At 43.7% G+C, this 12,182-nt stretch overlaps 1 protein-coding gene across 1 annotated transcript; it reads left to right on the plus strand.

The window, feature by feature from the left end:
• Positions 1–1,569: 1,569 nt before the first annotated feature.
• SOST (sclerostin) lies at positions 1,570–8,976 on the plus strand. The gene is made up of 2 exons (XM_005439436.4): positions 1,570–4,056; positions 7,089–8,976. Exons 1-2 carry the CDS (start codon positions 3,840–3,842, stop codon positions 7,508–7,510), a joined length of 639 nt encoding a protein of 212 aa, XP_005439493.1. The 5' UTR covers positions 1,570–3,839; the 3' UTR covers positions 7,511–8,976.
• The last annotated feature ends 3,206 nt before the right edge of the window (positions 8,977–12,182 follow it).

The raw sequence follows: 12,182 nt of genomic DNA on the forward strand, positions 1-12,182 counted from the left end.
TTATGTGTGGGGGTTTTCTTCTTGTTGGCTTTTTTTTTTTAATTCTGCCAAGGTCGCTGGCTCGTTGGCTCACCAGATGGAGCTGTAGGCTTGTTGTTCTGCACCAGCTCGTCATCATTTCTGCCCTGAACAAGGCTGTTGTGTGAAATCTCATGAAATATTACCTCTCTCCGGCGAGAGAATACTAAGATTCCATTTATTCTTGGCTGCTTGGAGATCACATCACAGCGTTCAGACCGGTCTGTTCACAAGGGTTGTGTGTGACCCAGCAAAATTTGCAGGAGGCAGATAAAACTCGCTTGGGGCAGGGTGGCTGAAAAAAACCTGAGGAAAGAACTGTTTGAGAAGCGAACAAGTTCTTCCTGAACACGTCAGAAAGTGAATTCCCGGACAGGGTGTAAATTAGGAGCAATTGTCCACAGGTAAGCTGAGGTTGTGTGTGGGTACCTGGATGCCCGACAGACCATCCTGTGGCCCGGGGGGGGGCACAGGGAGCACCAGAGGCTGTGAGTGATGGAGCTGATTTCAGAAACTGGTTTGCTAGTGCGTGCCGACCTTGGAAGGCATTGCAGTGTAAACACACGGGGACAGAAGACTGAGCTGAGGAAGCAGCAGCACCGGATTCAGGCTGAGGCCACGATGCTCTTCAGCTCGGAAAATAGCATCCCAGTTCTGGATATAGGGGAGCCAAGCTCAGCTCCACCCTGGTAGGTGAGGGTTCATTTGAAAAGCATCCTTGATGTGTCCATTTCATTTTTTTTATTATTTTTTTTTCCTTGTGCTTCATCATTTACAGGAAGCTGCAGCCCCAAGCGCGTCTGCTTTGCTGCAGAAAGTGCTGCGGGCAGGCAGCTACAGGACGTGGATGAATGTGTTTGCAGTTAAGGAATCTGAATGTCTACGGGATTTGGTTTCTTTTCTTGCCTCTATTAAGCTTCCCTCAGCTTGTGGACAAGAAGTTTTAAGCCAGAGGCTCAATATTGTTTCCAATTTTTACTTCCATAGATTTTTTTGTTATTATTTCTCCCAGTGGATAATACAGGTAAACGTTAAGATAGTTAATAGAGGGGGTTGTTTAAGTATTTGGAGAACCTGCATCAGGAAAAAATCATGTTTTATGTGACAATTGTAGATGTGATTCTTTACAGTGACAGGGATTGCTTCTGGGAATACTCTCTGGGCAGACATTAATGAGCAGCAGCTGAGCTTTGATAGACAGATATAATTCTGAAGGCAGTGAAATAGGGGAGTGGATAGGTAGCAATGGGTCAGAGTTTCCCAGTACTTGTTTTCTTCTGGTCTCCTGTCCTCCTTGTCAGCTGCGCCCCATCATCTGCGCCCAGCTGCACCCAGATCTCTTTGGAGAAGGTCACTGTTGGGGAATACCAATACTGACCAAAATAATCCAAGTTATAAATCTTTGGTTAGCTCCTGGTCATCCTTCCTGACTTGTTTGGTCAAAAAAAAAAAAAAGCCTAAAACACCAGAACAAAGCCCCACACCGTTTTATTCCTTTGAGGGCCATCAGAAGATCACCTGTCAGTATTTCCAAACAAAAGAAAAAATAGCTATATTGTAAAGCCTGGAAGCAGAGCTTGAGATTTTTGGGTAACTTGATCCTGGTGGACTAGCCTGTTCTTTGAAGGAAAAGCCCCGAAAAACCACCTTCTGCAAGGAAGGTGCTTCTACAGCTTCCCAAGCTGGTGTCTGTCTTGTCTTCAGAATCCTTTTTATTTGGTGGGCATCCACGTGATGGCCCTGTGAAGCTGCGGATCCCTCGCTGTTGAATAGATTTCACCTGTAGCTCTAAGCCAAAAATAGATTTACTCCGAAGTGAGAAAAATGATGCTTTGAAAAATGTTGGCAGTAGCTGAGTGTTTGGGTTTCCCGTGTTTGTGAGACCATCATGAACCGGGCTGAGTAAAGGAGGCAGTTATTAATGAAAGATAATCAGTGCTGCTGCTTCTGCTGTTGCTGATTAAAGGGAAAAAGGAATTGGCACATCTGAGGCATATTATGTGCCAACAGTCTGGATTAAAGAATGGTTTCCTGACTGGCTGTGGAGAAAAAAAAAAAAAAAACCCTCGTAAAAAAGAAAATGGTATGTTGTTTCCCTCCATAAAAACAGAGTGATTTCTGAGATGATGGGATGCGAACGGACAGTAAGGGCACACATTTTCATGCAATGCCATACACAATTGCTTTTAGAGGCTGTTTGGAAAGCGCAGCTCTTCTGAGATGCTAATCTATAATTTTGGGCAGAGAGGAAGCGTATCACCATATATTTCAGTTGCCTTTATTTTAGGAAAGGACCGTTGCACAAAGCTCACCCAACTCGGTACCGCTCATGCATCAGCTGTCCGTGTGCCTGTGTAGGTGCAAGGCTGAAGAGGTGAAAAGGCTTCAGGTCTTTGCTGTTGTTCAAATCTATTATTTCTCATCAAGGTGACACCAAGGGACAAAGCCAGCTCCACTGCAAATTTGGTGACACCTGTTTTCTGTGCCAGGTCAGGGGAATTGCCAGAATGGAATGTGTGCCTTAGGTATGAGCCTTAGAGTAGCAGGGGAGTCAGATGGTGAATCACTTTTAAATCTGTTCCACATGAAGTGTTTTCACGAGGATGTACGCGACGGCACTGCGGTAACACCCATGGGTGTCCCTCTGCTGCTTTAAGCAAACATTTTGCTTTCTGTACCTCTGATGAACAAAATGTATCTAAAAGTCGAGATGCTTTCCTGTTGGTGTGTTTAGCCTGACATCACTTGCAAATAGCTTGGAAGTGGATGTGGTCTTGAGACGAAGAGATGATGCAGCTATCACCACTATCATCTTATTTTTGCAAGGAAGAAGAATACCATAAATGAGATTGTAAAACATGACACATGAATGTATCTTGGGCATAGGTGCCCTAGACTTAAGGTCATCAATTCTTTCTGGTGGTTGCATCATGAGTGGATATCAGTCTGGTCACGTTCTTGTGTTCAAAAGAAGCAAATGTCCTATATTCAACACTTGTGCAGAATGCCAGCAGAAGTAGTAGCATGCAATGAATTTAAAGCAAGTGCAAATGCTTCGTGCTGCTTTTTCTTTTTTTCTGAAGTGATAAAAACATGAGGAAGAGCCCATCAAAAAGCATGATGTACAACATCCTGGCTGTTTACCTTAATTAACATATTCCAAGTCACCTATTTTTAAAGGAAAACGAAACAAAACAACTTCTCATTTCAAAAAGCAGCTCTTTCCTGTTTCTTCCAGTACATTTGTGAAACAACATGTAGAGCTCCTTGTTTTGCAAAGGAAAATAAACCCTCCCCTCCCCCAGTCATTTGCCTGCAGAACTGAAAAGTTTAACTATTGCCCTCGAGTTTCTAGATCTGCTTATTTCATATGAGGGGCAGGCGGGGAGAGGAAGAACAACAGTAAAAATAAAAAAGTCTGAGAAACCTTTGGAAAAGACAATAGCCAAAGATACAATTACGGAGGTAGAAGCAGGTTTTAATTATAGCATTGTTAGAAAAAAAACGGCAGAAAGACTTGTCAGGTTGCAATTCATCCCAGCCTTGTCAATCACCATTGTTGCCAGGCACAAAAATGAACTGCATATGAGAAGGTTTTTTTATAGAAGTTGTAGAATATTGTCGCTAACCCACCCCCACACCCCCATTTTATTTCACACGGACAAAAGCTGAGATGAATGAGTTGTTGCCTGGCCCTTCCCACTTTGGATAGTCATTGGCTGGCTTGGTTCTAAAAAGGATTTAAAAAAGGGGAATAATGTGCCTTTGCCTGGAATCTGAGACTGTCAGGGTGCTGAAAAGCTAATCTGCGAGCTGCCACCATGCAGATCTCTTGGGCTGTGTGCTCTGTCTGTGTCTTAACACAAATTGCATTCCAGTCCGTGGAAGGGTGGCAAGTGTTTAAAAACGATGCTACAGAAATCATTCCTGAGATCACCGAGAACGCAGAAACACCGGTGGAGCAGACGTTCAGCAACAACACAATGAACCAGGCGAAGCACGGAGGGAGGCACATACAACAAGCTCCAGACCCTAATGGTAAGAAAAATGAAATTATTACTGGTTTGGACCCTGACAGGCAGTTTGTAAAAGAATACTTGTTCTGATAGAGGTTTATTTATTAAAACCTGTAGGTGTGGCCCTAATGCTGGAAGTGCTAGGGAGTTACACCTACTGTTGAAGAAGTATGAATGTATACGTTAAAAGGGATAGACGGGAGTTTACTGGTGAAAAATGTGGTCTATCTATTGAAGAATCCTTAGGTACTACAACATGCATTCCTACTCTGCCCAGCTGCTCTCTGCAGACACAGCTCCAATACATAAAACCTGTAGAAGGTGGCACTTACATTTCTCCGTGCTTCAGGCTTGCCAGCACTGCGAGGAGATGGCACAAGTCATCTTTTTCTCTTGGATATTAGGATGGGGCAAGGGGTTGTCAGTGGAGACAATATCAATTCTGAGTATTTAGAAAGAGTGACACCAGGGATGTCTAAGATCACACAGCGAAACTGGCACCTGGAGGTGGCATTCAGCTGGGTGAGAAAAGTGTGCTGCTCACCTTCCTTTGCCAGCAGCCGGATTTTCGGCTGGATTCCGGCAGCCAAAAAAGCTGTTACGAATAGTTAAAGGGCTCCCGAGGGCAATGCATGCCCAAATGAACGGAGAGGCCCGTATTTTGCAGATGTGTGCAACCCTGGCATCGGTTTGGCCGCTTTAGCAGCACTGACGTTCTTCGAAATACATTGTCACTGCATCTGGCCAGATGTCTGACAGCAGCAACGATGCAAAAACGCAGGGTGTGAGAGGAGGGGTGGGGGTGGGGAGCTAGCACCAGAGAAAAGCCGTTTGAAAGAAGCATCCCCCTAGCAAATAGGGCTAGTTTGGTCCGCCAGCCTGACGCGTTTGGCTACCAAATGCACGTAGCAACAAGTCAAACTTGCAGTTTCCACTATTGTGCAGTGCAGATCCCAGCTACCCTTCTTTTTTTGGGCACGGATGGAACGGAATTGTGGTTTTCTGCTGCAGCTGTCAGTTAAGGTGTTTAAACCCCTAGCATTAACAATATTTTAAAGGAAAGGGGGGGAAAAAAAGTAGTGATGTTTTTGAGAGTGCAACTTTATAAGGGTCTTAAATCTCTGAAAGGGGGAGCAGCCGCTTCTCACAGGCAGCCCCACCAACCCCCCAGGTCCAGGCAGGTTGGTTTGGTTGTTACATCTTCATTTTGTAGCTTCTTACTACTCTGGGATCAACTGAGGGGAATCGGTCCCACTGCTATGTGCATATTTTTTGAACTGGAAAGGACATTTACTTAAGATATGTAGTGGTCTTGCATACTTCTTATAACATCTTTAACACAAGGAATCAAAATAGTGATCGGAAGTGGCCAGACCTTCCTGGGACATATGACATTGCACCAGACCATGAATAATTTTGCATTATGTGGATTGTGTACACTTACAGGACAGGACATGTGTGCACGGAAAATAAACGTATATAGCTGAGGTAAATGCCTGTGTATTTAACTGTGTCTGATTCAGAGCATTATTTTTCACATGGACAGACATAATATTCTTAAATGCTTAGGGAACTTGGGAGCATTAGACAAAGTGCACAAGGAGTTCAGCTCAGCATTTTTGTCACAGCATTACAACAAGGATCATTTCATTTGATGCAGTCCTTCAAACTTCAAAAAAAAATAATCCTGCTAGCAGCACTTTAATAAATATAAACCAGTGCACTGAAAATGATGCTTCTGTACGTCACAAGAAAAACAAAAATTGAAATATCTGTACAAATTTCTGTCACTAATGACTCGGGGTCATTGTTCTCTTTTGGTGTACTAAGGAGGGAACAACCTTGCACGCAGCAAGGAGGATGGACCCAACAGCCACAGCCACCTAGTTGTAAGCTGACCTTTGAGAATTTCCACTGCTAGTAGTGTTCCTGAGTTAAAACTGTCCTTTTGACTAAGAGAAGAGGATGAACGTGTTTATCGAGATGATAAACACCTTCAAAACTCAAATACTGTGTCTTCCAAACATGTCAATTAGTCGAATATGTCACTTGGCAAAAGAGACACCTTTGGAAAAAGTCTGTTCCTACAACTGGAAAGTTTTTCTAAAGCCTTAATGCTATATAAATCGTGTATTTCCTAATATTTGATTTGCCTATAGCTATCCACTGAGCAAAAAGGGGGGAAAACCCACTGTAAGCTCTAACCAGCCAGAAGATACCCCTGGCTGTCTGAAGGAAATTATGTGGGACGTGGGGTTATCACAGAGGAGTAAACTTGGAAATTCTCATGCCTGAAGAGTGGGAATTCCTTAGCACTGTTGTTGCCTGCTCTTTCCCTCACCTGGAACCCATTAACTAGTTAAGAATCACTTAAGGGACACACTCTTTGCTGCAAAAGAATTTAAAGCTGGAGTCGACCTCTGAAGTCAATAGAGTTAAACCAGAGCCATGGGGGGAAGGTTTTTGCCCACAGGTAAGCGGAGCCAGGAGAATCCCACCAACGCTTCCCACGAAGCAATCGCTGCCCCGCTGGGGTCCCACTTCAGAATTCCCAGTGCCCACCTGCACGAGGCTGATATGGAGCTTGCCTAGGGGCAAGAGAAGGATTTTATTAACCAATTTGCACACTGTTATTCAAGGGTCTGCTAACTAGAGTAGTTGCACGAGCGAGCCTTTGGAGCTGCTCTTCCCCAAACCTGCCATTCAAAATGTCCAGCTTGTAGCTATCCCTGATGACTTAGTTACATTAGTGATATAGTTATCACTAATGACTTAGGGTCATTATTCTCTTTTGGTGTACTGAGGAGGGAACAACCTTGCACGCAGCAAGGAGGATGGACCCAACAGCCACAGCCACCTAGCTGTAAGCTGACCTTTGAGGATTTCCACTGCTAGTAGTGTTCCTGAGTTAAAACTGTCCTTTTGACTAAGGGAAGAGGATGAACATGTTTATCGAGATTAAGTTCTCTGAAGTTTCCATAGAAAAAAAAATAATTATTCTTTCCCAGTAAGGGGAAGAAAGTAGTCGGTAATGAATGTGTTTCTTGTTTGCAGATGCTTCCGACTTTAGCTGCAGAGAAATGCGAACCACCCGCTACGTCACCGAGGGCTCTTGCCGCAGCATCAAACCTGTCAAGGAGCTGGTCTGCTCCGGCCAGTGTGTCCCCTCACACCTCCTGCCCAACTCCATCGGCAGAGGGAAGTGGTGGCGTCAGAATGCCCCGGATTATCGCTGCATTCCTGCTCACACTCGCACGCAGCGCATCCAGATGGCTTGTCCCGAGGAAGAGACTCGGACTTACAAATTCCGAGCTGTCACGTCCTGCAAATGCAAGCGCTACACTCGCTACCACAACCAGTCTGAGCTGAAGGACTTCGGGAAGGAAACGGTCAGGCCTCAGAAGAACAAGAAACCCCGTCTCTCCAGAGCCAGGAGCAGCAAATCCAACCAGCATGAGTTAGAGAATGCTTACTAGCAGGTGGTGGTACTCCAAGTGATACAGCCTAGCAGCTCTGGATATCTTACCCAACATCAGATGGCACTCACAGGCCACAGCGTGCCGTTCTGACTGCAGTAGGGTCCAATTCCTTCTGCTAAGCTGGGTCAAAAGGCTCACATAGTCAAAAAATCTGTCAGATGATAGCAGTTATGGTCTGATAAGAGAATGAGATAAACCGAGCTGGAGGCAGCAACACGTAAATTCAGTCTGAGAGGAGAGGTCTCCCTTGGAGAGCCACCTGGCTTGGACATGTAGGAAGGCAAAGTGAAGCTGTTATGGGGACAATCACACTTTGTTAGAAGTCATCCTACTCAATTTACACGAAAAGAACACCGAGGTCCCTTTCCCACTTTTCCAGGTGCCATGGTGCAGGACAAGGATGTGATGAAGGCAGCAGCAGGAGAGTTACCACTCTCCGAATGAGTTGCAGAAAGTTAGTGCTAGCAGGGATTTCGACAGCTGTGACACCCTGTCAGATGTCCTCACGTCCCAGCGGTTTCCTTTAAAACGCAAAAATCAAAACGTGCCACTCACCTTCTCAAAAGCGTGACAAATCTATTTCATACTTTTAATTGCAAGACTGTAGGATGAACAGATTCGAAACGGATTTGACAACTAAACCCAGATTGGTTTTAGGGACAAGGATTTGGTTTAGGAACAGTTGAACAAATTCTGCTAGGTGGAGCAGATTTCTGGAATGGATGCTTCCCTCAAACCAGATAACCTCACTGATGTTTGTCCTGTAAACAGCTATCGGTGTGCGCAATTTAACCTAGAAGATACTGATTAGGCCTGATTTCCTAGAACACAGTTGTCTTTAGCGTCAGCTTAGATGTCTCAATTTACATTTTCTGTAGAGTTTGGATTATCTGGCCACACACTTCGTAGCGCGAAGCCTGTGCAAGCCAAGTTCTGGGATTAAGGTGCTGGTTCTGCGTTAAAAGTGAGCCTCTGCTAATTTTAATGTCATCAATTCCACTAGAAAAGTCTTTGGTACTTTAGTTTGACAGCAACTTCCCTTTAGTTAGCTTCTCACCATTCAGACTAACATTTGTGTTTTTACATGAGAGAATATTATTAAGGAGATAAATTGTCACATGCTGTATATATCCTGTAGAAATGCTAAGCCTGGTAGCAGATGAACACAGTTTGGGATGGAGACAGTTCCTCACTGTTCTTATTTTCTATGTAGAGTTTATGCTGAAATCATATAAACGATGGAAATTTGTGATGTTGATAGATTTTGCAGTTATTTTATGTGGGACCAGAACCTAGAGGGAAAAGGTATTGTTTCAGAGAGTGAATTACATATTTATTTTTTTCTCAGAAATTATTTATGCAATGTTTTTTCCTTGTAGACAATGAGAAGTAATACTGCTTTAAAGATATTAGTCTGTTATTTTTAATTTTAAATACATGGTTAATAAAGTAGAAACGATGCTTAATTATAGGAAGACTCGTTGAATTGCTGCAAAGCCGGTGAATTACAGAACAGTCAGGGTGTTGACTCCAATTTCGGTGATACAGCATGTCAGGGTCCCCAATTCTCAATCGATAACCTGCACATCTCAAAAGAAACTCCATCCTGGAACTTCTGGCATCCAATGCCTGATGTTTCTCATGGAAAAAGTGTTCCTGGGCAGACGTGATGCTCAGAACTGTTTCCGTGTTCTCATTTCTACTACCCTGGGAATTAAAATTCAGCTGATTTCAGTTTCCCTCCTACTCCCAGTGACGTTTCCCGATTCGTAATGTTCACAACCTGATAAAGCCACCCGCGAATACAAGGTGCCGATCAAGATTCCTTGATTGAAATCTGATTGTTTCAGATTTCTCTCATTGGAGAAAAAAAAAAAAAAAAAAGTATGGGATCCCCTCGCAGGTGCTGCCAGGCAACAGTTAAACATTTTCATGATTTCATACTATAGACCTGTGACCATTTTCATTTAGAAGGCCATGGTTTTTAAGAAACAAAGACATTTTCCAATGAAATCAAGGAAAACTGAACTTGGGCTGCACACAGTGTGCAGAACTGTCAGCATGGCTGTAAAGATGAACAGCTTTTTCAAGGCAGCGGTAGGTAAGGTGTCCTTTACTACTATAAAATGATACCTCATGTAAAAACCTAATACATTTATACTCGTGACAACATTTTCCAGGCTTATCTTTGACTTATGGATTTGGCACTCGGGGCTTAATTTTCAGAAACCAACACAACCCCCTGCAAAGTGCTTCTAAAGTAAGAAAAGCGGTTTGGTGCCTTGGAAAATCTATTCCCTGGTCTCGCTGGCATCTAGGGTTACTGCAATACTGGTTTTGAAACGCTGACTGTGATAAACCAGTGAAAGAGACTTTATCTGGGACTCTGTGCTGGATTCCAGGCTGGTGGCAATTACAAGGCGTGCTGCAGGTGAAGCAGTACTATCTTGTTATTATATATATATTATATATAATAACGATATAGTATTATATTATATTACTATAATTATATATTTCTACATATAATTATATTACTATAATTATATAAATATATATTATTATATTTTTTATGTATGTTTCACCTTCAAGATGAAATCCCACTTAAAGAAACCCAACTCCTCCCACACAGCCCCCTTCAACCCGAAGTGCCAAAGCTCCCTGCTGTCAGGCTGCCGCTCACAACCTTGCCGTTTGATTTAATGTAATGATTGGCTTTTTGCACGTTAGAAAGCTTTTTCACGAATACCCACAGAGTCCGGACGCCCCTCAGCACCCATCCTGTTCGCAGTCGCTTCTCGCTGGTTTCTTAACCCAGGTTAAAAGTGGATTCGCTGAGTGGTCCCTGGGTGCGCTTAGTCCTCTGCCATCTTCCTCCTGAGACAGTGCCCTCCAACCACCTTTCTGCCAATTTATTTCATTTATCCTGCAAACTCCTGGAAAAATCCAAATGTGGGGTGTTTCACAGTGACAGGCTGCTATAGTCATCCTGCTCCCCCCGCCACCCCCATCTGGGCTCCTTTCAAACAGAGCATTTGGGTTTTATTTATCTTCACACACACTCTCTCTCTTGATTTTAAATCTCTAGTAAAGGTGCACATGATTTTTGCCTCCATACATATTGCTTACGGCTGTTAGTAGGGCTCTGGAGCAAGGCACGGATCTAGAGAGTGACTTATGGGTTCAATGGTGTCAGCATTTGCTGAAAGCATCATTTACTACTCCAAGGGACACGCTGCACGGAGGAGATGCCCCCTCTAACAGAGGGGGAGAGAACGAGTGTCTGCAGGAAATTTCAGTCTGTCTGGCACACCAAATCTATACACTTCCGATTCTTCCCCCCTCCACGCCCCCCCCCCCCCCCAAAAAAAAAAAAAAAAAGCTTGATACTGTACACAGAGAAAACAAAACGGAGCAACTTCAGGCAAGACTGAATTTTTCCTCACTGTAATTTTTGCAATACAACAGTGCGGTGGTATGCAACTGAGGTGCTACCAAACTACGAGTAGTAACAGCTCACTGAATTTACCCTTACTTAGCTGGAGCCCAGCAAGTGAGCAACTGTCGGACTGGATGCTGTCCCAAAAAACAATCGAGTCCCTTTTTTCCTCCATATAACCTCTGAACATTCATTTCTCCCCCATTTTTATTTCCCAGTTGGGTAGACAACAAACCAAGCCACATTCTCTGCAACATACTGACTTAAAATAAATAGGCGGTGTGCCTACTTTATTCCTTTTTTTCTGGCAAAACCACAGTTTTGCTGTTTATTCAGTGAAAGAGAAACTTACAGGCAGCACAAACTGCACAGTGGTATGCACCAGGTCCCAAAGATTTTGCACGAGGTTCAACTTTTTAATTACAAATTGCACAATCAAGAGCATTTATCCAGCGAGGCCCGAGGTCCAGAAAACACATTATGCATGTGTTCTGCAAATGTGGTTGAGAAAGTCAGCGTTGTGAAATACGGAAGAAATAAACAGGTATTTTTTTAGCCATATGACATCAGCTTATAATTAGCTTGTTTCACTCAAATTAGTGCAGTATATGGGCGCAGGGAACAACTTTTCTATAGTAAACAGGCTCCAAAGTCTTAAATTAAAATAGGACATATTTATATGTCGCTTGAGTTGGGGTTGAACATGCTGTGCAGCTGTAACCTGAGGTCTGGATAAACTAAACCCCCCCGGTGACAGGCAGGGGCTGGAGGTCCACCTTTAAAAAACCCCTTGTAGCTGGAAATAAAACCAGTACAAGTTGCAGAACTTGCAACAAAGGCGGCCGATGTTAACTCCGCTTCAACACAACCGTGCAACTGCTCCCCTTGCAGCCTCAGAGCCATCAAAGGGCAATTCTGCACACTTTTTTTTTTTTCTGGTTTTTTTTCTGGTTTTGCACCATGGAATGGAGGTTTATCTCCAGTTCCCGGAGCTGTGGGAGCAGTTTTGACACCGAATGTTTTACACCAAAGGTTGGAGACTTGTGGTGTCAAGCTGCAGTGTTTCCTGCACAAGGCTCACGATGCCCTGTCTTTTAATTGGATGAGAATGTGGTGCTTTTCTGTCCTTTCTGATACCAAAATGAATTTTATTCGCAGTGAAGCAGAATAAACGATGCCCAAAGGGAAGGAAGCAGTGCTGATTCTTCTGCCTCCGTTAACCACTCTTGCCAC

The sequence above is a fragment of the Falco cherrug genome, chromosome 20 (assembly GCF_023634085.1).
Source record: "Falco cherrug isolate bFalChe1 chromosome 20, bFalChe1.pri, whole genome shotgun sequence".
NCBI classification, from domain to species: Eukaryota; Metazoa; Chordata; class Aves; order Falconiformes; family Falconidae; genus Falco; species Falco cherrug.

Excerpts from the sequence above, each read along its gene's own strand:
- SOST (XM_005439436.4), top strand. The coding sequence starts at position 3,840 with ATGCAGATCTCTTGGGCTGTGTGCTCTGTCTGTGTCTTAACACAAATT. Across the intron at positions 4,057-7,088 it reads ACAAGCTCCAGACCCTAATG|ATGCTTCCGACTTTAGCTGC; the intron begins GTAAGAAAAATG and ends TCTTGTTTGCAG.